This window comes from Podarcis melisellensis, assembly GCF_964234715.1.
Source record: "Podarcis melisellensis genome assembly, chromosome: 4".
NCBI classification, from domain to species: Eukaryota; Metazoa; Chordata; class Lepidosauria; order Squamata; family Lacertidae; genus Podarcis; species Podarcis melisellensis.
This window is the reverse complement of record NC_138531.1, coordinates 63210307-63237432: the sequence shown is the minus strand read 5'-3', so window position 1 is coordinate 63237432 and position 27126 is coordinate 63210307. Positions and strand designations below refer to the sequence as shown.

Genomic DNA, 27126 nt, shown 5'->3' with positions numbered 1-27126 from the left:
TCCAGCACCATAATTCAAAAGCAGCAATTCTTCGGCGATCAGCCTTCTTTATGGTCCAACTTTCAGTTCCATACATCACTACTGGGAAAACCATAGCTTTAACTAGTAAAATCTCTCACTGCCTCCATTTCTTCCCCTTCTATTTGCCAGGAGGTGATGGGACCAGTGGCCATGATCTTCGTTTTTTTGATGTTGAGCTTCAGACCATATTTTGCGCTCTCCTCTTTCACCCTCAATAAAAGGTTCTTTAATTCCTCCTCATTTTCTGCCATCAAGGTTGTGTCATCTGCATATCTGAGGTTGTTGATCTTTCTTCTAGCAATCTTAATTCTGGTTTGGGATTCATCCAGCCCAGCCTTTTGCATGATGAATTCTGCATATAAGTTAAATAAGCAGGGAGACAATATACAGCCTTCTTGTACTCCTTTCCCAATTTTGAAGCAATCAGTTGTTCCATATCCAGTTCTAACTGTAGCTTCTTGTCCGACATAGAGATTTCTCGGGAGACAGATAAGAAAGCATACATTATCTTAATTTTGTATGGGAAGGGTTTGTTTAAATTATTCATGTTATGTCCTTATAGATCAGCATAATCTTCAGTCTGAAGTTCCAACAAGTGTGCAACAATGAAAAAGCTTGAATTTGGAAGCTACGAGTTTGGTTCATCGCATTGCACAGATGATGCAGAATTTCAGTTTTGTATATTGAGGACAATGCTACTGTCTCAGTGAGGCCCAGTTGGCACGTGATCATGCCTTAGCATAAACATGTAAACATGATGGCTCTCAGAGTGAAGATCGTGGCTCCAACATCCCTCTCCCAGTCCTGCTATGTTACACTTGGCTAAGTATTACATCTGAATCCGGGCTCACAGAGGAACAATTAGTGTAAACCAGTAACAAACCTTAGCTACAGTCTGTGTTTGGACATAATGCTAAGGCAAACTGTTGCTTAGCCCTTGGTAGTGCAATCGCAACAAGACTGGCAGGGAGGGAGAAAGCTGCTTCCCCCACTTTTGCTTGTTCACGCTAAACGCTGCTTTGGGTTAGCATGTGCAAACTTGTTCTTGCATTTGGATACAAAATAAGGCTCCTTCCGAGTGCTGCTTCAGAGTTTATATTCTGCTTGCATTCAGTGAAGAACAATGTTGCTTTTTGAAATTACTGTGAAACATTTAAGGGAAGATACTGTATATCATCTCTTACCTCTTTTAATGGCAAGTTTGCAAGCTGAGGAACAGGAATCCTGAACAGGAAAGAAAGATGTTCTTTGGGTAAATGAATACTAAAAATGCCATGCAAAATATCTCCTTATTATGCAGAAATGAGGAAGAAGAAGAGCTTTTCTGGAATTCTTCATAACAGGGCCAGCACACCCATGAGGTAAGGTGAGGCAATCGCCTCAGGTGGCAAGATCCACTTTGGCAACAGATCTGTGCTCCAAGGAATGCATCACCTGTTGCTGCTGCTGCCCTGCTGGCCAATAGGAGGCACTTGGCCAATAGGAGGCGCTGCTGGTCTCTTCCCACCCTTGTTCCTGATGCAGATCTTCAACTTAGGTGCCAAAATGTCTTGAGCCTGCCCTGCCTGCTTCATGAGATAGTGCTTTCTTCTGGGGGGGGGGTGAAGGGGGACACATACCCATAAACATTTTGTGAATTTTAGTACTTTTGTCCATTTACTGTATTCATTTTCCCCGATTTGAACTAAAAAATGTTGATTTTCTTGAGTCAAAATGAGACTGCCCCTAATTATATTTTAAGAAAAAAAGCATTGGCAGGGCTCATATTGTCTAATTAAAACCCTTAATTACAGGGACTCAGGTGAAGGGTCTTTGGCGACCTGCCTACCCCCTTTCCCCCAACACTTTCTTTCACCTCACCTGCAGTTGCACCCTTACCGACCAGGTCCCTGACAAAGCCGCTCTGTCAGCACGACCCCACTTGCCAAGCTCGCCTCCCCTTCTCCCGCGCATGGGTTGCCTCGCTTTCCCAAACGCCTCCCTCGTTCTCTCCAGGCGCCGCTGCCTTCCCGGGCGAAGTGGGAAACTCACGCGGCAAAAGGGGCGGAGTCCGCGCCTTCTTTTTTCTCTCCGCGCCTTCTTTCTCGGCCAATCCCCTTCCCAGCCCGCTCTGTCCGGACATCAACTTTGAGCCAATCGGAAGGCGGCGGGGCGGAGTTTGCCAAGTTGGGCCGCGGCTCCCCCGCGCCCGGGCAGCTATTGGCAGAGCGCGACAGCCCCTCATTGTGTCTATGATAATCAGGGCGGCGGAGGCGTGCTGCCCCTGCTCTGCCTCCCCGGGCTGCGCTGCCTCCTCCGCCCAAGGCAACCCGGCTTCTATTTAAACGCCGCGGCGGCTCCCCGAGACTCCCGAAGATGACGGCGCCTCCGCCACTGGCCTCCGCAGCCCGAGGCTCCGCGCCCGAGGGTGGATGGGAGAAGGCAGCGCGGCGACCGGCACCGGCGGCTGGAAGGCTCGGCTCCCGCTTCTCCGGACGCTGGTATTAGCCGGTCCCTGCCATGAGCTGCTCCGACGTGGTGAGGCACCAGCCGCAGGCGACGTGCTGCCCGTCCCAGCTCAAGCTGCCCGGCGCCGTAGCTGCGGGTCCCGCCGCCCCCGGCGCCTTTCCTGCGCCGCCCTTCGCGCACAGCCAGCAGGTGAGACCCTCGCCGGACGCGCAGGAGGCGGGACAGGCTCCATTCTAGGAGCGGGGTGGGAGAAGACCAGACGGGGCGGTTCAGCTGGGATGAAGCCCGCCGCTTCTCCGGGCGACTCTCCCGATGGTTTCACACGTGTCTTTGATGAACCTGACATACTTGCGAGCCATGCATGGCCCTGACTTCAGTATGTGCGAGGGACGGATGCAGCAGTCAGGGGGTGATGCACGTGTGAACGAGGCTCCAGCGTGCGCGATGTCTTAAGCGCGTGCGACGACCTGTGCCTTGAGTACCGGTATTTGTGCCTCTAAGTGAGTGTTGACATAAACGTCGATGTGCGTCACTCCTCGTATCTTAGGAATGTTTATGTCCTTCTTCACGGTCACCCGCTCTTTCTCGCACAGACGCCCGCTTTGTCTCTCCCACGTCGCAGGCACAGACATTCCCTTGGGTGCGGCACACACTGCCTGTCACTACTTGTGACAGACAAGGCATCGGGGCTGTTTGCCACCACGTGTGTGTGTGTGTGTGTGTGTACCTGGGCGGGGTGGCGGAGAGGGGGACCAAGCCCCAGCCGAGGGGGGAATGTCAGGCGCGCCGGCCTGTGAACAGAAAGCACACCTGGGGGTCAGGGGTGTGGGGCGTGAGATGCCAGGCGGCGACTGGGACCTAGACGGAGCGGGTTTTCACGACCTCCCGCTCCCTGAAAGCAGCAGCAGAGGCGCTCCAAGTCACCTTAGGATCTGACGCGGAAGTTTCTTTCCAGAAACTCAGATAGCAGAAACAGACTTCTTCGACGGTGGTGCCCGCAAGATTGCCCCCTCTGGCGAGTTACCTCCTTCCCCGTTCAAGATCATAGCCAGAAAGTCATTTTCGTAATTGCAGTGAGTTAAATGGGTCTGTATGTTGGAGCAAAAGGTACAACAGAAGAGTTTTGTGGTACTTTACAACTACCAGATTAATTTGGGTTTACACTTTTGTGAACTGAAGAAAGTCCTCTTTATCAGGTGTATCTCCTATAAAAAAACTTATGCTGCAACAAATCTGTTACCTTGAGGTGTCACAAATCTTTCAGTAATCCTACACAGGTCAACTCAAAAGTAAGCCCTATTAACTTCATTGGGAGTTAAGCCTGTATAGGATTGCAACCTTTACTGTTTTAATTGCTTCATTTGGGTTTTTAATTGAGAGCATTGCTTTGTGAGTGTAAACAGTGTTATTTCTATACCAAGCATAATTCATTGTAATTAACTATAACAATGGCCTAGTTGTACATTCTGCATATTATTACTATGGCTGCAATCCTGAACACATGTACTATGTCCTACTGAACACAGTATAACTCACTTCTGAGTAAACATTCACAAAGTTGCACAGTATGTCTAATTGGTGTGCAGGACACCTCACTTGATAAAACAAGCCCCAATACTCTGTTTTTTGTTACAGTGCTGTTTTAAAGTACTAAGTTCTTTTGCAGATCTAAAGGAGAAGAGGGTTGTTGTTGTTTAAAGACAGTCAAACATCTTGTTCTTCTAGTAAAGCGGCAAGGGCTGTTTTTACCCTTTAACTTAAGAATCTGATGTAACAAAGTAAATCAGGAAATTCTTATCAGGCTGACAGCATTTTTAGACTCTGCTTGTGCGTGGGTGAAGTGGGACTAATATTGACTTGGCCCCAATGCAGTCATCTGAGAATACATTTTTTGGTTGTTGCTGCATTCCATAAGGTTTTATCATTATTATCCACAAAAATTGTTTTCTCCGTACATGGGAAGTGACCCTTAATACCAGCTTGCCTGGGAGACACAAATATGGGCTAAAATACAAAATCCCTTTTTCAAGTTTATTATTTCCTCTTTATTCATTGCCAAGGCAGTTTGAGCAATGCTTGGCTAACTTTTTCAGGTCCATTATACACGGTCAGTAAGAGCGTGTAGAATTTGGGATGTCTTCCCATCACCATCATCATTGAAGTATACTGAAGTTTATTTTGCAATCTGGGTTATTACAGTTGCAACTGAAACCATTTTACTGATTTGTAGTTTTACTATTTAAGCATTCCACAATTTCAAGTATTATTTGCTAAGAGATCAAATATGAACAGATGCTCCAGTTTGCTATCTTATTTGGAAATGCAGCATGGCAGTGGAAAATTTAGGGTTTATATACCTTAAATTTCTTCATCTCTACTTTTTCATTTTACAGTTCCAGGTTTTGAGCATCTTTTTTCATCTATGTATTTTAAAAATTAAGAAGTCGCTTTCTTTTTAGGAGACTACTGAGTTCTAGAGCATAGCATATATTTAAGCAAGTAAATTTCTTTGTTAGCGAATTGTTAGATCTAAATTATTCTATATGCCACCGTCCCTATGTTTTCCTGCCTTGATCTTTTCTCCTTGGGTTTTTATTTCATTTTTTCCCCCTATATGAATCTTAAAAGTGATAAGAAAACCGTGATTAACTTTAATTGTTGACAACCTGGACACAGGTATGCTTCATTGTCTGAACACAGTTTAGTTTAGGAAATACTTTACTTCTGTTTGGCATGTTCTCCCCCCCTTTTTTTATATTTCCAAGCTGGCAAGTTTGTAAAGAGGTGATTGTGCTCTTTTCATGTATTTATGGATTTCTGATTTAATAAAACCTGAGGGTAATAGCTCTGATATTGCATAACATTGATAAGAACCCCAACTCTCACTGCTATCTAGCAGAGGTAATGTGCCTGAAGCAGCTTCCACATACTGTTTTCTTTGCTGGGTCACATTCCTTGCAGCTTTTGCTGCACACTGTAAAAATCTTCCGTGTATGGCACCTATGGCTGTATGCTGGTATGTTCTGACTCAGTCCAATATACATCCCTGATGGCATCAGCACAGTGAGGTTGAAAGCACTGGTTCCTTCTAGGGAGAAGAGGACTGAATCTAGCCTATCCTTCAAACAGGTGATGGGCACTCTCAGAGTTTCACCAACTGTGCTGGTCATCTGTTTCACAGGTGCATGTGCATAGATTTTAATGGAAGTGGACATGCAGGGAAATGGGTCTGGGGAATCTTTGGTCTAAGACTAAAAATTGTAAAAACAATCACACTTCCTTTACCTTTGCACGCTTGTTGGTTCTAGAATGGCAACATTTGGAGTCAATAAAATTCAGAAGACACTGCCAGTGATATTTTAGGGGATTTGGAATATTTGTTTGCCTATGTAATACTTTATAAGCCCGTAGCAGGCAAAAAACAAACAAACAAACCCTAAAACAATAACAACCCCAGATTTGGAAGGTCACGAAAATATTTTTGGTTGGCACGCTTATTTCTGGTATGAAAAGGTGAAAGTACATAAAGGTTTTTACAAACCATATAATTAGGAAAAAATTGTATAGAATATGGGACAAATACAATTTTTTTATTGGAAGCTAAAACACCACTTTGGCTTTCACCTTTTGAAGCCATAGCAGTGAAAAAGAAAAATATGCCAGAAAGTTGGGCAACTTATAGAAATTTGCTAAGAGAGGAGGGTAGAGAATTTAAATTAAAAGAGTTAAAGGATTTACCAGGAACAGCATCATTTGAATGAAATATTTAGAAAGGATATGAAGTGGGGGTTTGGGGAACAACTATCACAATTAGAGACATGTTAAATTGTAATGTTAAAGTGAAGTCTAAAATGTACAAGATGCTCTTGGGTTGGGAGACAAAGGACGAACAAGTGAAATCTTCAGTGATAGACTGGGCAATAGATATAAGGCATAATATAGAAATCGAAGCGATTATAGAATAAAGATATAAAATTTACAGCATATTATGGTTTAAGTCAAAATCATATGAACATGCTATGTAAATGTTACATAACACCTAGTAGATTGGCAAAAATGTATAAATCAAAGTCAAATAAGTGTTGGAAATGTAAAGAGAAAGAAGGCACCTTTTTCACATGTGGTGATCTTGTTAAAGCTTACTGGGAAATGATGATATATAATCAACTGAAAAAGATGTTTAAGATAACATTAGTAAAAAAAGCCAGAAGCTTTTCTTTTGAGAATTATAGGATTAGAACTACCCAAACAATACTGAAATTTGTTTATGGATGTGACTATAGCTGCAAAAATGTTATTTGCCCCAAAGTGGAATGATATAGAGGTCCCAACAAAAGTAGATTGGATACAGAAACTAGCGGAGTATGCAGATATAGCAAAACTTACTGGAAGAATAAGAAATCAAGACAACAAACATTTTAGAAAGGAATGGAAGTGGTTTATTGAGTATTTACAAACAAACTGTAAACTGATCAAGACATTGGCAGGATTATCGTGAAAAGCTGCAGTTTTAAACACATATATGAGATATATATGGGACGTGGGTGGCACTGTGGGTTAAACCACAGAGCCTAGGACTTGCCGATCAGAAGGTCGGCGGTTTGAATCCCCGCAATGGGGTGAGCTCCCGTTGCTCAGTCTCTGCTCCTGAAAACCTAGCAGTTCAAAAGCATGTCAAAGTGCAAGTAGATAAATAGGTACCGCTCCGGCAGGAAGGTAAATGGCCTTTCCATGCACTGCTCTGGTTTGCCAGAAGCAGCTTAGTCATGCTGGCCACATGACCCGGAAGCTGTACACCTGGTCCCTCGGCCAATAAAGTGAGATGAGCGCCGCAACCCCAGAGTCGGCCATGACTGGACCTAATGATTAGGGGTTCCTTTACCTCTACCTATGATATATATATATATATATATATGAGAACAGATGATTAAAAGCAATTTGAAGTATGCAGGAAAGGATGAAAATAAATGTAAGGAACCACAGAAAGAGGGGAAAGGGAGTCGAAACTTGAAAATATTAAAACTATGGTTAAATAATTGTTATAATTTATATAAATGAAAATTATAAATAAAAAATAAAATAGAATGTTAATAACCCCAACCATGGCTTACATAAATCCTAACATAAACAACAGATTTAGACAGTTTCATTTTTTCCCTTTTCCCTTGGCTCTGTCTAGTCTGTTCTGCTTTTGGTGTTGACAAAATACAATGGGAAAAGAATTCCAAATTCATTTTCTGTTAATTATAATTTAATCATGAATATTGCAACAAGCTGATGTTTTCTGAACTAAAATTGTACAATAGATTACTCACTACTTTAGCCTTGATCACGCCAAAGTGAACTTTCAGATCCCACTGATTTCAATTGGGATGCTTCAGCACATGTTTATATATTTTTCCACTGAACCACTGGTACAGTGAAGTGTACACCTTTAGACTGCAGCATGCCCTAGATGGACAACCTGTGGCCCTCCTAATGTTTGACTATAGCACCCATCACCCCTGACTATTAGCCATACTGGGTGGGGTTGATGGTAATTCCTTTTGCATGCTTATTAGGATGGTTCTTATGATAGATTGGAAAGAAACTGGCATTCATTTCCCATAGGCAGCAATGGCCAACCCTACTGCTTACCTGCTACTTACCGGGGTTGGCCATTGCTGCCTATGGAAAATAGGCAGTGACTAAATTGCACTAGATTATGTCATATGCTGTACTTAGAATCTCTTGTTCCATATCCCAGTATTTACTTACTTGTCATGCCTGCTAACCAGGTGATATTTTAAATGCACAGGCTGCATTTAATTGGTGGGAAGGGGATGAGGGGTTGGGGCATGCTGCTGTAGGTGGAGAAAGGAAGGAGAAAAGATGTTAGAGGAGGGCCAAACATTTGCAATCGCCAGCAGATGGACATCAGCACTGAGCCAGACACATTTGGCCTGTGGCCTGACCATCCTTTTCATACCAATGCGAATTTATTCATATCAACACTCACAGGAAGTGTGCTTTAAACTTTGCTGCCGATATCCAGTTATGTCTTCAACAATTTCTGACACTTCACCTCATCCCTACGAAGTTTTATAAGCATTGATCCAAGCAGTGGCAAGAGAATAATCTGAAACTGTAAACAAAAACATCAGTTGGTTATATCCAGTTATGTATATAACTGGTCTGCTCTTGGAGGGCTCTTTCCTTTAGTGGAGGCTTCCGTAAATGAGAGGTGGGAGGAAGAGAGTTTTTGCAAATCACACCTTTCTTTTATAACTGCCCCCACCCCGGTCACCTCCTGCAGTGCTCCAGAGGGCCTTCCAACATTCTGGAGCAGATTTCTGGTGGGCACAGTGGGCTGCAAAAGGGATGGCAAATCATCAAATACTGCTCCCCCCTCAGTTCATGGAAACTTCTGCTAGGTTTAAGAGCTTTCCAAGAGCTGAGAACCACAATAGGCTAAAACCTGTATTCTTTTGTTTCCAAATATGATGGCATTAAATGCCTCCTTTATGAAATATGTGACACAGTTTGAAAAAAGGTTGTAGTTTAAAATTCTCAGTTGTGTAAGTTATGTGAATGCACTGACTTAGGAATTTTCAGGGTGATTGCATTCGACATGCAATTTGTGCATCACTATTTGTAAATGTCTTTCTCTTTACACACACACACACACACACACACACACACACTTGTTCTTGTCCTTTTATTACTCAGTTCATTTTATTGGGGCTGCAAATTGAGCTTGTCCTATTTTTCATCACTGGAAAGGCTTTAAAGCTTATGGGGATCTGTTTTCAAAAGCCCCAGGATATCTTTATAATATGGGGATGGACTGTATCTCAGTGCAAGAGGGCATGTTTTGCATGTAGAAGGTGCCAGTTTCCATCTCCAGTTTAAAAGAATAATGTAGCAGGTGCCAGGAAATAGCTGCTTTGAAGGGGGTTGGACTAGATGACCCCTGGGATCCTTTCCAACTGTGCAATTCTATGAGCTACTCTTCTGCAAGGGGAGGTAACATAGTTTGGTGCTTTGTAGTTTAGAAAAAAGATGAGTAATAGAGACCATGGGCATACGTTTTTCTTGCCGTCCCACAATATCAAGACATGGAGTCTTCCAATGAAGCTGATCAGTCAAATACACACAGTTAAATTTTGGAATTTGTTACCACAAGCATTGTGATGGTCACCAACTTTGATGGTTTTGAAAGGGAATTAGACAAATTCATGGAGAATTGGGCTGTCACTTGCTACCAGTCATGATGCCTATATACCTTGAGGTTCGGAGTCAGTGAGGAACCAAAACAGGCGACGATTATTGCCTGGCAGGCTAGATAGATCTTTGGTCTGTTTTTGTAAGGCATTGTACCAGTGAGGCTGTGTTTAGTGATGAGAGAGAGACCTATGGGGGAATAATTCCTAGTTTTGCTCTGTGGCATCTTTGCAAGATGGCTTTGCTTATTTCTGCTATGCAACATGGCGTGCCCTGCTGCTATTATGGTTCATGCCACAGATGATGCATGGTTATGCTTACACCAATGTTGACTCTGCAGTATTGTTGCCACTTTGCTGGCAAAGGGTCATCTGTTAGTACTGGTCAAATGGCACGGGTTGCAATAGCAGCCATGCTATGAAATGCACTCTCAGAACTCTCACGTGTGCAAAGGCTTCTCCATTCATTTTAGTCGATTTATTCATTGAAATGAATGGAGAAACCTTAGTATGTACTCACATCAAGGAGCTTTGGAAGAGGACCATAAGGAATAATTTGCTTTAAAAGTGTTAGTAAAGTTTATTTTATGGCTAGGATTTTCCCATCTCTTGAAGGCTGCCAACGAAAATCTAACTTCATAACATGAACAACGCTGAAGCCCAAAGAGATGTCTTAGGAATTGTCCTATTGTGAAAACTTATGGGGGGTGGTGGAAATCATTTGGTTTCTGTTGCTTGAAAATGTATATCAAGTAGTACTCTTTATATACATTCTATGTATGTAGAGAAAGTTTGCCACTAGGCTGGTAAAGTGTTAGCATCTCAGGATAAAATAGGAATATCAAAGATTCAGCTTCATTTTCTAAAATTAACCAAAATAACTTTCAGCAATAACTCTTGGGATGAGAAACAGGAAAGATTGAAATGCAAATGCAGTGAGAGAGCCTTGACCATGAAACGAAGAGCATTCCTGCACAGAGCAGCAGCTCTGGATATGAGTTTTAATTTCCTGAATTCCACCTACTATATACAAACGCTAGCAGACTTCCAGGCAGTAGCATCTGGATCCCAGGAACAAGTTTCCACACTGTCCCCTTGGCCTACCCTCCACATGTGAATTTTCCTGGTTTGCCATTTGAAAATGATCTCAATAAGCTGAAAACTCAAACGGAATACAATAACAATAAAATGAAATCTGCAAAGGGCAGTCAAACTGTTACATTTGCAGGGAGTGTAACGACGCCCAAACTGGCCCATGATGAAAAATAGAGATGATAATGTATGACAGTGAACACTGCAAAGCAATTTTCTTCCCGTTGTTTTTGCTAATATATTGCTAATATATGACACAGTTTGCCATGTAAGAGGGTGTGTAAACTGGGGGTTGGGTGTGAGTACCAAGGGGCCTGGAGGAAGAGCTACATTTTGCCCCCAGGGCTGTGGTTGCTCACCCTGTTCTATTGTGATGTGAGTAACAATGTGGTATTTCTAAGAAAGTGAAAATACTAACTTTTGAATATGGGTCATTGTGATGCTGCTGAGCGGAAGGAAATGAAATAAGTGAAAGTTATAAAACACTGGACTCTTCCTCTTTTGCATACTCTCCCACATCCTCAGATCCATTTTCCCAGCTGCTCATGTGCCCATGTTCTTGAACTACAACTCCCATCAGTTGCAGGCAGCATGATGTGCTGACTAGGTCCTATGGCAGTTTGCAGCCCAAAACATCTGGGCAGCACTAGGATGGAAAAGCCTGGGTTAAATGCTATTTAACAGACTACTTCTATGAGAGCCTAAGAATGGTGGCAAACATTGTGCTGCACAAAGGGTGAAGGGGAAGAATGGGAAACACTAAGGGCTTATCCATACATACCTTTTGCCCCACTCTTTCCAGGCACAGGTTGGCACCTTCAAGCTCCGTGTCCCACTGCCCCCCCCCCATTTTGCTCCAGAGCTTTCCCTGTGAAAACTTGCTCAATCGGAGCGAATGTCGGTTTGGTATTTCCACAGACTAACATTTGCTCCGATTGAGCATTAAAGAGTAGATTTTCAAGGGGGAAGCTCCAGAGGGGAAGAGAGTGCTCGGACCCTGAGCTTTAAAGCACAGGCTGTACCAGTGGATGAAAGGTAAGTGTGGATAATAAGCCCACGGAGAGCTGAGTTAAAAACCTGCAAGCTTTTTGATTGCAGAGTGCCTGAGGATGGTGTAATGCAAGCAGGGACAATCTGATGCTAATAACAACTCCTTCTGCAAATAAAGGGGAAATTACTGGGGGGTGGAGTGACTTAGAACAAACATACCATGTGAGCCATTCCTGCTGCCTGCCACCACCAAGGAGGGGGGGTTCATCCGTTTGCCAGTTCCTGGAAGCCCCTTACTTCCCAAACTATGGTCTGTGTCTAATGCTTAAGTGCCAGTTGTCACAGTTAAGAAACAAAAGCACAAACTGCCATGAACCAAAAGATATGCACAACAAGTTCATATGAGAAAGGGGAACTAATAGCCCTGGATAATTGACATATGATAGCAGAGTGGGAGAGGAGGTAAGAATCAGGTGGAGACCAATGCAGGGGAGTCTCCATTTTGGTGTATGTGTCCTGGTCCCCCAGCCAACTAGCTCTGCATGAGCAAGTCAGCCAAATGCTGAGGCCTCCATAGCAGGTGGCATGGCTGGCAATTGTAGCCTAAGATGAACAGCCACTGGCCATGCAGCCAACAATCACACCCGTTCCCTTCTCTCCCCCATGCTGGGCACAAAGGGATGCTCACTGCCAGAGGGGTGTGGATCTGGGCTTCTTGGAAAACATTCGTAACATGGAACATCTGAAAAATATGTTCCATGTAAAATTGATCTTCACACTTAATTTATTTTGACATTTTCGTTTGATTTGACAGAAAAATTGTGGAGAGATACGCAGAGGCTTTCATCATCCAACATTGGTTTTAATTATGTTTCTTCCCCCCCCTTATGAACTTTAAAAGGGTTTGTTTATCTCACAGCAATCTCATCACATTTAATCATCTTTTATATGCAATGTTTTTATAAGTTGGTGTTATGTAAAAAAATGCAGCATTTGCTTGAATGAGGGAAGAGCACAGATTTGTTTTGTATCTTTGGCAATGCTTAGACTCCCCCTCTCCCCGCTCCCAAATGGCTCAATTCTGCTACCCACATCTATGTGTAGCATCCTCCTCCTCCACAAAGGATAACTAAGCCCAGGAAAGCTATGACAAGTGGAGGATAGTGAAGGATGCCTAAAACTGAATTATAAAGCTGGAGTATTTTATAACGCTTTCCGCTCATAAGTTAGGGTTGGGAAAATCCATCACTTGAACAAGAGTAATAATTCATCAGATGGCTGATTGAGGAACAGTGTAATACCATTAAAAGCATGGTTATCACGAGGAACTCCTGCTGAGTTCAATGCAAAGCTGCCAGATAGGTGTGCATAGGCCTGCACCATAACAGCATGAACTTGAGCCACTTGAGTCATTTAAAACAAGAACCAGCACAACTCTGTTGGTAAAATGCAAGCATAGTCAATGCTGAGCCATTAAGTTTTAGTTAGACTACAACTCCCATTAGCTTGGCCAGAATGGCCAGTGCTGAGGCATTATGGGAGTTGTCCTCAAAAACATATTGAGATTCCTGCATTGCAGGGGTTTGGACAAGAAGACCCCAAGGGTGCCTTCCAACCTGACAGTTTATGATTCTATGAATATCTGGCCACTGAATAATGGAAGGGATTATGTTTTGATTTGTGCATTAATCTTGGTGGTGTTTGTTAGGTCAGTTAATTTCATTTGGTCTGCATTTCTACTTATCTTCATTCCTATATGACACAATATGAATGGCCATTCTCTGTGGCAGGCACTTACAGAATAGATAGGGCTGGCTACAAGTAAATGTATAATAATGCAAAATGTATCTCCATTGTCATATGTTAAATGCATGTTTGTTTGTCTGTACTTGAAGTTATCTTACTCTCTTTCTTTCTGTTTTCCCCCTTATACCAGAGTAAGCTAGCTGTATACAGCAAGATGCAGGAATCTCTGGAAGCGACCCTTCCTAATAAACAAGAGGAAGATGAGAAAGACCAGCCTACTGATATGGAGTACCTTAACTCTCGCTGCGTCCTTTTCACTTACTTTCAGGGTGATATTGGGTCAGTAGTGGATGAACACTTCTCAAGAGCTTTAAACCAAGCTAGTCGCTTCAGCCCAGAGACTGCCATTTCAAAAAGCAAGACAGGGCTATGGAGAGGTAAGGTTTATAAGCAAAACTTGGTTACATCTCATTTACTTTATTCCTTTGGTTTTCTGAGCACACACGTTGGGTTTTATATACGCCTTCAGGTATACATTCTTTTTAAAGATTAGGTTGCCTTACAACACCTGGACTGCAGGACACAGATACACAAAAATCTGACCTGCAAAACCAGTGTGACCCATGCAGTCTGATTAGCCACATGCAAAATGTGGAAATTCCTGGGGAAAATTAGAGAGGAATTCATCATCACACTATTATGATTGTTCCACTAGTGTAAGCATTTTTCCTTATCAGATGGCACAATCTCCCCTCTCCTCCTGCATGCTGTTATAGCGATTCTCTTAACCCAGGGGTGCCCAAACTTTTTTCAAAGAGGGCCGGATTGATGAAGTGAACATGCGTGAGGGCCGACCAAAGTTATTGAGCTTTTTAAAGAATTGAACTTGTTGAGCTTTTTTAGGGTTTGACCCCAATAAGTGAACTGCCACAGGGGCCAGATAAAACTGGCCAGGGGGCCAAATTAACAGACTTTGGACATGCCTGTCCTAACCCTTCTAGAGCCAATGGGGGGGACCCCTTTGCACTCTCCTTCTGAGTGCTATTCTGACGTCTTGCATTGGCTCCCACTAGTGGAACTGTGTGGTTGAAACCAGCTCCTACCTTTCACCATGAAAAGAGATGTGATGCAGGAAATCTGTAACTAGCATTTTCTTCTGTTCTTTTTCTTAACTAGCAGTCTCTTGCAGTGGCTTTGATAACTAGAGAAATAGTACTTGGAGAGAGTGCAAAACCCGCTTCTCCGATGCTATTTTACCTTTCTGAATTGCCCCTCCCAACTGTAACTAGAGCAATGGGGAAACCATGCAGGTACCAGACATGTTACCTGCCCCCCTTTGTCCAGCTCCACTTTTCAAATCTTCAGAGCAGAAATATGGGGCTCCCAATTGGTAATAATAAAACCTACAGGGAGATCCTATGCTTGTGGATTTTATGTGTTGTGTTGAGTGTGACTCTCACGTTACAGAATTAGTCTCAGAGAATGGGAGGTTGCCATGTGGAAAATTCTTTAAGATTCACACCTTTAAAATCTCACTTTCCTCCAAGATATTATAGTGTGACAATGCAGGAATTGCTATCTTATCATCATGCTATATAGTTTGGTGGGTGGATAAGCATCATGACTTCGGAAAGAGCTGGCCTTTCCAGACAGATGAGATTGCTTAGTATTACAGAATTAATGAAAACTGGAAAATGAAATGGGAGTGATAGTTGGGATGTATTTGGTTTTCTCCAAGCAACTGAATACTACCAAAATGGGTCTAAACAATATCAATATTATCAAGTCAGTTAAGCACTTTATTGAAATCTCAAAACCGAAATCAAAGGACATATGAACACTTAATGCCTGAAATGATTGTGTCCTGCATTTACAGCTGAACTATTACATTGTTGAATAGCTTTGAGAAGGAATTGCACTCCTCTGGCTATCTTTAGTGCAAGTGTAGGCAGATTGCAGGCATATTGAATCCATTTAGGGGTTTGTTTGTTTTTTGTTTACTAAAACCCCATGATCCACCCTTAAGTTCTTTATGCTTAGAATGGAAGAATTCTGACCTTGGTGACAGCTAATAGGATAGGCAATAGCGGGTGGCATGATGGGGCTACAAACTGCATACCTGACCTTGTCCCACCCAGCCAAGACACTGCTGCATCTGGGGCTAGAGAGCAGGAGTGAGGTTGGCAGGGTGCAAATGTGCCAGAGGAGCTAATCTGCTGTTCCTGCTGCTGTGTTTGCACTGTGCTAATCTCTCTGCTGCCTCACCCCTTCTCATCTCAGTACACAGCACAGAATTGTTGAGTTGAAAGGGGACACCAAGGGTCATTTTGTCCAACCCCATGCAATGCAGGAATCACAAATAAAGAATTCCTGACAGATGGTCATCCAGCCTCTGTGTAAAAACCTGTTTTTCCGCAGTCGCTGTCTAGAAGGGACGTCAGATAAGCCCTGCAGCCTGGCCATGTTTTCTGCTACTGAGTAAAGGAACTGAACAGAACTCACCATCCTTCCATACAAAACTCTGCTCCTAGCTATCCCATATTTTCCAGATTGGCAGTACAATGAGTGCGCCATTTTGTTGCTGCTACTGCTTAACAATTAGCAGTGATAAATCCTTTCCGATTTACTGCACTTACATAGAGATCTACTGGTAGATGCAGATTTACCTACTGCCACCTCTGCTTTAGCATCTTAACTAGCCATCCTAATGTAATTCTCAGGTGACTCTCACCAGAGAGGAGATGATTTCTGACAAATTAAAATATATATATGTAAAAATGGCAAGAGATCATCTCACCAGATAAGGAGCGTCAAAATTGTTTTTTTTCTGAGGTTTTTTGTTTAAAAACAACAACCAAAAGAGATTAAGAAGTTGTCTCCAAGAATTTGGTTGTGCAAGAGGTGAAATGTTTATGAATTGGGTGTGGAAGCATGATGACATTTCACAAATATTCAAGAATGTTATTCTAAAGCTCTACAGACCTAACATTCTCCATGCACATTTAGCACAGAACAGAGGAGGGCACTTTTATCTCTTGGACACTGAACACCATTTCCCATCAGTTACATGCGAAGGCAAACTTAAGGTCTCCAGAGTTCCCGAAGGATAGGAGAAATGGATTTGACTGTGTTGCTTCCCTTTCTGCAGTTCTCCTTCCAAAGCCTTCGTCTTCTGCTGAGCCATCCTCATCAGAAAGTACACTGGGCTAGATAAGGTTTTTCTTCAGGGCATCTTCTATTGAACTCAGGTGTGATAGGTTCTGAGTAGAATGCTTAAGTTGGTCCCTGCACAGCTCTCTACTGGGATACATACAGCAAGGGCCTCAGTGGGGCACATGTATATTTTCTGATGTACAGTTAATTAACTTTTATTAAAATTGAAGTCTTATTTTGAAAAAAATAAAAATAAAATATAACGAGGAAATCCATTGAAAATTGTAATTTATTAGATATGAAAGCTCTTTAGCTTAATAAAACAAATAAACCTTTGCAATTGTCAGATAGATCGATAGATAGACAGACAGATAGACATGGGTGGGTCTGATAAACACTCCACTGAAATGTTCTTATTTTTGTGATATTTCTGTGACTTTATTTCGTCACCATCAGCTATAGGCATATTCTTCCATGGCAACATCTCTAGCTTCCCTTATTTTCCCCAAAGCATCTTCCTTTCTACTTTATTTCAAACCATGGTTTGGGCAAGAATACTAGTAGTATCTCTGCCAGCACTATCATTACATAGTAGGATCATTTACCACTCCTTAGAAAGATGGGATTTAAAGTATGTGATTTCATAATATAATGGCATTGGACTTGAGCTGTGCTTGAATTGCAATCTGCTTAGTTCTAAAATCAGCTGTGTTGTTATATTTCCAAACACATTTAAAAATTTGCTGATTAGACACTAAAGTGGCCAGTTACTTACGCCCTTTTTGGTGATCCCTAGGGTCTAAATAGAATTTTAATAAAATAGAAAAAAAAACATACACAATAAATCCACAACAAACTTAAGAGACGAACAACACAGAAACCCAAAAAGAAAAGCAGCACAATGAAACCAAAACAACAAACTGCTGTATAGCGAAGAACTTAAATAGCCCTTAAATGCATATATGATGACTGCCACTGTGAATTAAACATATATCTTAAAAAGGCCTGGAAGAACATAAAAGTTTTAACCATGTGAGCTTCCCTAGGGAGAGCATTCCATAGTCAGGGGGCCACCACCAAAAGGCTTTCTTTCTCATAGTTGTCCTCTAAGCTTTAGATTGAGGAGGCACACGAAGAAGGGTTTCTGGCAGGGTCCAGCTGCTTGTGCTTTCATTAACATTTTTAAATAGTTGTCTATGGAACTTACGTTTGTTTCTTTATTCATGTTAGCAAAGCTGTTTATTATTCAAGATCCATGGAAGAATTTATCATCATTTTGATGTTTCTTTTAAAAGAGAATGCAACAATCGCAAGCCAGAGGAGTGGTTTCCCAGCCTCGTTTTGGACCAGTTCTTATCAAACTCCACCTCCACCATGCTTAAGTGGAGTTCATCATGACTTTCCTGTTACTGCACCAGGCACCTTCTCAGCAGCAGATCCCAGCAGCTGGCCAGGACATACTCTGCATCAGACTGCTCCACCTCCTCCGCCGAGTATGCCAGAATCTTGGCATTATCCATTAGCATCTCAGGTGAGCCCTTCATATGGACACATGCATGATGTATACATGCACCGCCACCATCCTCATGCACACATGCATCATCATCACCACCCGACTTCGCACCTTGACCCACGGTACAGATCTTTGCTGATGCCTTCAGTTTGCGCAGGCAAGATTCCTCCGCCACAGTGTGATGCAACAAAGACAGATCCTACTGCTGTCACCAGTGCTACCTCAGCATGGGCAGGAGCCTTCCATGGAACAGTTGACATTGTGCCAACTTTTGGGTTTGACGCAGGTAAGCTGCAGCTTTCTCTTTTATGTGGTTCATATTTTAGGAAACATATGTCGTAACCAAGCAAATTCTCAAGACCTCCACTAATTCGGGGGGGGGGGGGCGGGGACTGTGGCACTGCAGATGTTGCTGGGCCCCCATCTCACATCAGCCACCATGGTCCAAGACCAACTGAGGGGGTCACAAGCTCCCCACCCTGATTCTTTCACCTGATCTGTTAGATATGAATCCCTGATGTAGTTAGAAAGGGTTGACGTTGCAAGAATGCTAAGATTTGCAATGATGAACTTGAAGAATTAGTTCTTTACTTCCACTGAAATGATAAAGCAGACAAAATATATAACACACTTAATACAGGCAAACAATCCCAAGGTTCAGAGCTCTATTGTTTGTAGCAAAAGTTTAACCACAAACATCCTGTTATTATATAAAGTCAGTAGGAACCAGATACTGGCTTTCTTGTTTTGCAGTTCTACATACCCTTCCTTGTTCCTTTTTTCAAATTAGACAAACTTAGGATTCTTCTTTCTGTAAGCCTGCAATGAATCTGGTTTCTTACTCAATCCTGTTTGAGAATGAGATGTTCTGAATTCACTCAATGTGGACCCAAGAGATCATAAAGTGTTTTTCAAAATCCAACCCAAATGTTATGTATAAAACTTCCCCAAATGAACCCAGCATAAAAGAAAGCTGTCACTCTACGGGGCAGTCTTCCAAATAAATTTATTCCAAGCACAAAACACTTTTTCTCAAATTACTTTTATAGATGCGGCTCTGCCGCACCTATACAATCTAATTTCAGTGCTTTGAGATGCTCTCTGAATTGGAAGACAAAAGTCTTTCCCTGTGAGCTCCATACTCAGGACCCAGAAACTTTGTACCATTGGAATGACATCTGGTCTCATCCATTACCCTGCTGCAGACATCCCAGCAGGTCTAGCTAGCATTTGAAGCACAAAGAATTGCATATTAAGTATACATATCACATTACCTTGTGGTAATTCAATATTCATTCTCTCTCTCATGCATTATGTTTCATGGTCCCTTGAAAATAGATTAAAGTGGCCACTTGTGTATTGCTAAAAAAAGAAGCTATGCATCACCAAAAAAGACGACACAGATTTGCATTTACTGGATTTGGGTAAAGAAAGGTAAAGGATCCCTGGACAGTTATGTCCAGTCAAAGGTGACAATGGGGCTCATCTTGCTTCAGGCCAAGGGAGCCAGCATTTGTTCACAGATAGCTTTCTGGGTCATGTGGCCAGCATGACTAAACCACTTCTGGCACAGTGGAACACCATGACGGAAACCAGAGCATATGGAAATGCTGTTTACCTTCCTGCTGTAGCAGTACCTATTTACCTACATGCACTGGTATGCTTTTGAACTGCTAGGTTGGCAGAAGTTTGAACAGAGCAATCAGCGCTCACCCCGTTGTGTGGATTTGAACTGCTGACCTGATCAGCAAGCTCAAGAGGCTCAGTGGTTTAGACCACAGCGCCACCACATTTACCTTTACCTATACTGGTTTTATGTATAAATACTAATAATAGAAATAAAATACATCTGGGAAAGACTGTGGCCAGGTGATCATTTTGCCTGCTCAGTCTCCTGTCTGGATACTAACTGTTGATGAGAAATAAGTTACCAGTCTATTGGTTCTTTACCTTTAAATGTGACATGAATAGACAGACAGCCCTTCAAATGGAGCAGGAATGGGGAACCTTTGGTCCTCCTGGTGTTGCTGAACCACAACTCTCATCAGCCCCAGTTGTAGTTCAGCAGCATTTGGAGGGCCAGAAGTTCCTCACACATTAAATAGAGGACTCCTTCATGAGGACTGACCTCTGACAGCCCTTCAAACAGAGCCATCCTCTATAAAGTATGATACACAGCCATCCTAAAATGGATTTAGAGTCACGCTGGAGCCGTGTCTTGAATGTGTACCAACTTTCATTCAGATATCTTTGTCTTCAAGGGAGATGTCATTACCACAAAAAACTGAAGATCCCAAGCAGTCAGGTTAAATCAAAGGCCTTACTTGGCGTAGGCAGTAATCTCTAAATCACTCCTTATTGATAGAAGGGGTAAAGGCCCGTCCTGCTGTTTGTCTCCCAGCAGCTGGTATTCAGCATCATACTGCCTTTGAGTTGAGACATTTCATTTACTTAGTTATCACTAAGTTATGATATGTGACAGGTGAGGTTGCAGCTGGTTTTGACTTGCAAAGCTTTATGCATCTCAGGAGCCCAATATGCTCAAGGATCACCTCTCCTCACACAAACCACCTCAGTTCCTGTGATCATCATCTCCATGTGCCCCCTCCATGGGAGGTCCAGAGGGTGGTATCCAAAGAACCTAGTACATCTCCCAGAGTGTTTGAGCACTTGTGGCTGTCTTTTTACACATCTAGCGGAGAACACTAGTATAACTCAACTGTATCAAAGGGCAAAGCAGTCATTGCTGACCTGAAAAGTGAATTGGGGAAAAAGGGGCACATGTCCCATGAAATAACTCTATAGTACTGGCCCATACAACTGCATAGCTCATTCAACTACAGTGAGCCCTGTCAGCCATGGATCTGAAAAAAGTTGCTTATTCTACTTTTTCCAGATCTGGTGTGGAGAAGTGGCAGAACCTCAGGCTAAACGTACTGGGTTAGGACCTAGTTCAAGTGATGCTTAAGCCAAGGGTAGATTGGCCAAAAGATTGAGGCTCACATATAATGTGTAATTCTTGTTTGCCTTTGCCTGTTAATATAGAGTAGCAGACTACAGACCTTAGCAAGCAATGCTACATCTTAAATTGATTTTCCTGTACTTAAAAATAAAACTGTTGTTCCAATTTTCAGACTGCAGTTTTTGCCATCAAGGATAGGAAACCCACCCGGTTTTTTCCATACAAGTCTGACATTACTGTTTGCAGGTTTAATATAAGAGTTTATATGGGAAATAGTACAGTAGATGGCTCTCACAAGTATACATCATATAAAAGTTGTACCATTCACATAGCATTAGATGATAGTCCGTTTCTTTTAGAAGGTTCTTTGGATTTGAGTTTCAGAGAATGGGGCAGTGCAAATGCCCTGTCTCACATTCTTGTACTGACTGCTACAACCTAGCAAGCTTCATTCTCACATTCTCCTTTATCGGGGAGAGAGTAAAACAGTGCTGCTTTTGCTGCCTCGGGAAATTAAGAAAAAACAGCACAACCGAATCCTTAAAAGATCTGGGCAATTTTATGGCCATTAATTATGTTTGCAGCTGTACAGATGACACAAGAGTAATTAAATTTCATGCTCCAGGTTGTAAACTGATCGTCTGCTATGACTAGGAGCAATTGTTAGCCCCTTCATGGGGTCTGCCTTTTGGCAAGGTGTATTTATGAGCAAATTTCAGCTGCCTGTGACTCTTGTCATAGAAGGCAACATAAAGGTGCATCTGATAGCAATTCCAGTATTCCTTGCTGTCTAGACAATTGGATTGTCTGTCCAAGGCTGAATAAGGAATCTTATTTTTTATTTAAGATTTATTTTTTAAAAGGAAATGCTCAAAACCCCTGAAAGGGGCCGCATTTTGTTCATGGGTAAGTGAAAGTAGGAAGGAAATGAATTAATATTTTGGGATGGGGATTGAGGGAGGGATGGCTCTAATTTTATTGTTATAAGAATAGAATGCTAATGGCCTGGTCCAGCTTTTCCGTTTCAGAGCTTGGGTACAGGGGTCAAAACTGAGGATGCATCGTCAATGATGGATCCAGTCCATAACTGCATGTGTAACATTTAATTATACATGCAGTACTGACTTCAGGTTTACCTGAACACAAACATAAATGATAATGACCATATTATAGCATGCCGTATATTAATCAATTAGCTTGCATTTATTTGAACTCAGGGTAGGCTTTTCCCACATATGTAAAACAGTGACAAGTTCCTTTTTATTAATCCTTTAGGGATGGAAAGATGGTGGAAGAAGAGGAACTTGTGGCTCTTTAGACGTTGAACTAAAAGTTCTACCACCCCTGCCCATTGGACTGGGGCTAGTGGTGTTTAAGTGCTCCTTACCGTGTCCATTGCCCTAATCCCAACAGAGCTTGCATGTAGATGTTATATGCAATTGTGATGACTCATAGAGAGCTTTGAAATGTTATGTCCACTCATGGAACACTGCCTGGGGGAAGGGATTTCCACAGTCTACAAAAAAGATCTGTAACCATTGAATAAACACTGGGGCTCAGAGAGAATTCACACACACATTTCTGACTGAAGCAGCTGCTCCAGACTCATCTCCCCACACCCAACATTCACAAGTGGCAAAGTTTTCTTTTGAGTCTGCATCAATACAGCAAAATCTCTATTTACCTACATCCATAATGACTGAAAATGAAAACTAACATTATCAGGGACAAGATTCCGTGCATATATCTCTATTATCTATCTATCTATCATCTATCTATTATCTATCTATATCTATCTATCTATCTATCTATCTATCTATCTATCTATCTATCATCTATCATCTATCTATCTATCTATCTATCTATCTATCTATCTACCTATCTACCTATCTATCAATCATCTATCTATCTGTCTATCATCTATATCTATCTATCTCACTGAGCATTAATGAGGGGAAAAAGTAAATCGTGTCTTTTAAGACTACGAATTTGCTCTCAAGAATCACTGGCTAGATTACTCCTAGCTCCTGAGAAGGACATATTCATTAACTGAGGATGCAGCAGACCAGATATGAATACCCTTACATAGCCTTGTTGATGTTAAAAGATTACAAAACTACACATAAATTAATCTGGGCCAGTTCCACAAAAGCATAAGGAAATGATTCAACAGTAAGTAATTTCAAGAGTGTTCCCATCCCACCCCCTTTAGTGCAGGAACTTTAGCATAATCTTTAATTTCACATACCGGTAAATGTTTTTAATAACTTATTTTATTAAATGGCAAAATAGACCAAAGATAAAGGTCATAAAGAAATATTGTTACAGCAGGTTGAGATCAGTATAAGGTTGGACATTATCAGGGAACTTGTATGTTCCAAAACATTACAAAAAGGTACCCATTTTTTCATAATAATATCACAGAAATATTTATGTTTAATTTATTAAGATGGAACACATAATTGTCTTGGCTGTTTCAGTTGTCTCTTTGCTTAAAATTTTCAATGATTGTTAGTGGATTCATCTTTTTGGTAAAGTTTTTGGGGAAGCTATTTTAATTTTTTTAATGCATTTAGGAAGTTGCTTGTTTTTCATTGTCTCTTTTAATTTTTTATTGCATTGGGCAGCCTTTTATATTACATTTTGTATTCATTTACTGTTTTATTCTTCTATATGTTTTTATGTTTGCAACAACTAAAAATAAGGGGGGGGGGGCGGGGAGGCAAAAGTGGTTTGAAAGGCACATTTCTGAAGGGGTTCTTCTCTTATTAGGGCTGTCCAAATAAATTTTGCTCCTTGAGGTGAAAGACATGTTGAAGCCTCTCTTCATTCCATGTAGAAAAGCAGGTCCTTTGGAGGATGTGTGGCCAGTGCATCTCTATTCAGTCCTTGTCCCTCAGGATCTGAGGTGGCCACTTCACTTAGCCTAATGGTCAGTCGGTTGGCCAGATTTTATCCTACTCTCACTTCTGGTCAAGCAGGCAGTGCAGGTTTCAGAAATAATGCAAAAATCTGCCAAATGTGTGTACCAGAAGCAAGTTTATGTACTGAAGTTTATGATGCATCTCAGGCACATAAATGTCATTTCTTAATGAAACCAAACCAGTTTATGTCAGATGATTTAAATCAATGTTTTGAGTCTAGTACTACTTATTGAAATTGGACGGGGGGCAGGGAGTCAACTACAGTACAGCCTATCACAGGTGTAATTAACTTTTGTCCCAGAGTATGATCTGATGGTGCCTGAGGCCACCACCCAACTGAAGCTAAGCAGGTATGGGCGAAGCCTGGATGGGTGACCACCTGGGAACCACGTGTATGTTGCCTTAGGTTTCATGGTGAGAGAAAGGTGGAATGTAAGATGATGACTGATTAATCAAATTAAGCCACTCAAACAATGCAAGTTTAAACTTATTTCCTCTTCCCTTTCAAAATAGGCATCCAACATCAGGACAAAAGTAAGGAGACATCATGGTTCTGAAGTACCAAAAAATGGATTTTACCAGTAACCAGTGTTAAAAGAGTTCCCATCTTGTGAAGGAGATACTACAGTATTATTATGTTTTACTGTTTCTTCACAGTGGCAATAAACATTATACTAAGCAGATGATGAGCAAACCAGCCATATGTTTTTTGGATGGAGCCTTTACCTCCAGAAGGTCATTTTAAAGTCCCAGGACATTAAGAAAAAAATCGAAAACCTTTCCTTTGTATATCATTTGTCATCTGAGCCTGCTAAAGCATTTCTCCAATCTAACTTCTCTATGCTCCTTTTAACAGTGTTTTGCTTAGATGTTTGCCATTGTCTATATACTAATGCATACCTTTGACTGTCAGGAGAGACCTAGCTTTGACCTAGAGTCCTCCTTCAGGAATGCAGTTTTTGTAGTTCTTTATGCATCTATTTTTGTAGAAATACAGAAAGTTTGCATCAGCACTGGTGGGCTATTTTAGAACAATGTATTTTTTAAAATTTAAAGTTTTGAAAATTTTAAGTTCTGTTTTAAAGAACTTGCTCTCAGAGACGCACTGGCAAATCTTTTGAAATGCATAGGTTTTTAAATGTCTGATGTGGTTGTATGAGATTTTGTTGTTGTGACCTGAAGTATCTTGTCATGATCAAACGGTTCAATCCCCCATATATAACAACCCCACAAGATCCTGAATGTACTTTGCCTTTCGCTTAAGCAATTGTTCAAATGTAAAACAGTGTCTACGGCAGTGATCTTTCGTTGAAAAATGACTATTTGCTTTGCTGCTTCTGATGACAACTTTGAACTGGGTACCTGATAAGAATATGTTGCTGAAACAATGAAGTACAGACGCTTTTAACTGAAATCCTAAACAGATGGGTAGCCTTGAGCCTTTAAATTAATCTCAGCTGCAGTGTTAACATGACAGTAGCTGAAGAGAGATGTAGCACCTTGTTGCTTGAGGTACATACCCAACTTTCCTGCCAACCTCCACCTATAACCTGCTAGAACATAGAGTGGGATTCCCAAGAGCAAGTTTAGGTGTGTTCAAGGGACTGTGTGCACCATTTAATTTTTCACTGTTTTCCTCTTGAAGGGTAGACTGATTTAGAAGATCTTTCCCTAGCCATACCATTCTTTGGATCCAGACCAGAGCTAGCCAACAATTGCACGGTCTATGGAGCATGTTAAATGCCTTGCACAAAGACACTAGTACAGTTGTCTGAGTACAAGCATGAGCACAGCACAGTAAGCTTTCGCTGGTGCCACAGTTCTGGGGATAGCACCTTGTAGCACAGCTAGGGCCATTTTTTTGGCCCGTTAGCTGCTGTGCTGTTCATAGAAACAGGATCTTCACTGAAAAAAATCATTGAATATCAGTGGGGCAGACAAATAGGTATCAAGACTATTAATTACCTAGCTTATAACCAAACATACTATTATTGGGCTGGGTTGGGTTGTTTTTTTTGGGGGGGGGTTGATATTTCCAATGAACCATTCTTGTGATGAGGAAAGAAATCTAACAGGAATTATAGAGTCTGAAGCATATTTTGCAAGTATTGATAGGTCGTGGGGGGACCTTTCCACCAATGGCTTTTGCATTCTGAATCGGCCCCTTTTTGGTGCAAAAACTTTGTATATTCCAAAAAACTCAGTATTTTCAAATCCTGGAATAAAGCTACTCATTTTCCACAATCTGGTGTCAGCTGGCAGTCCATTGAGTGCCGGCTTCACTACTCTTCAATACAAATAAATTATGAAGTCCTTGGCTAAACCGAATTTGCCCATGGATCCATAATCAGCAAGACATTTCTAGAATATGTGCTAAAGTCAAACCTGTGGTGAGATTCTTCAGTAGTCTGAGGTCTAAAGCAGGTACATGAAGCAGCATGAATGCAAACATGACTTATTAGGGCTCGTCTAGACTTCTGCTTGTGCCACATTTCTAGGCACGGCTCCAGCCTTTAAGTTTCTGTGTCTGAACATTGGTTTTGCTTGTTTGTTTTTTGACCTGGTGCTTTCCCCGTGAAAACCCACATTATACCGCTGAATCAGAGCCAACAGCAATTGGGTTTTCCACAGATTACCATTTGCTCCAATTTGGCGGTAAAATGTGGGTTTTCCCAGAGAAAGAGCCGGGGAAAACACACACACACACACACACACATGACACAGAGCTTTAAAGCACATAACTGTATCTGGAAAGCACAGCACAAAAGGAAGTCTGGATGAGCCCTAAGTGCTACAAACTGCTGCTTCAACTTGAAGGAAATTCCAATGCAGGGACTGTTCCTCCTGATTGGATAAATAAAACAAAAGCTCCTTGTTGTGTGCAGTCTTTTTCTTCAATTTCTTTGGGATGATGGTTATTACAAAAAATAAAATTACATTCTGCTCATTTCAAGTATGTGTAATGCAGGAGTTGCCAGCCTTTTTTTTTTAGAGGAGTTGTGCCTATGAGTGCATTAGGATTTCTGAGTGAGTGTTATGGCTTGTGCACCTCCTGACCACTTCTCCTCCTCTTCC

The 27126-nt window shown here is 41.8% G+C and overlaps 1 protein-coding gene across 2 annotated transcripts; it reads left to right on the top strand.

The window, feature by feature from the left end:
* Positions 1-2005: 2005 nt before the first annotated feature.
* Positions 2006-26745, top strand: VGLL3 (vestigial like family member 3). Of its 2 annotated transcripts, none has more exons than XM_081907910.1 (4): positions 2006-2658; positions 13690-13936; positions 17948-18183; positions 18492-22873. In XM_081907910.1, exons 1-4 carry the CDS (start codon positions 2521-2523, stop codon positions 18621-18623), a joined length of 753 nt encoding a protein of 250 aa, XP_081764036.1. In that variant the 5' UTR covers positions 2006-2520; the 3' UTR covers positions 18624-22873. The 2 variants fall into 2 exon arrangements, with proteins under 2 accessions (XP_081764036.1, XP_081764035.1); XM_081907909.1 differs by lacking the exon at positions 18492-22873 and adding an exon at positions 24565-26745 and having other exon boundaries at positions 2098-2658; positions 17948-18451.
* Positions 26746-27126: the final 381 nt, after the last annotated feature.

Bases quoted from the DNA above. Each gene is read 5' to 3' on its own strand.
- VGLL3 (XM_081907909.1), top strand. From the start codon at position 2,521: ATGAGCTGCTCCGACGTGGTGAGGCACCAGCCGCAGGCGACGTGCTGC. The intron at 13,937-17,947 runs GTAAGGTTTATA...TTCTTTTAAAAG, and splicing joins CAAGACAGGGCTATGGAGAG to AGAATGCAACAATCGCAAGC. The intron at 18,452-24,564 runs GTAAGCTGCAGC...CTTTCAAAATAG, and splicing joins AACTTTTGGGTTTGACGCAG to GCATCCAACATCAGGACAAA.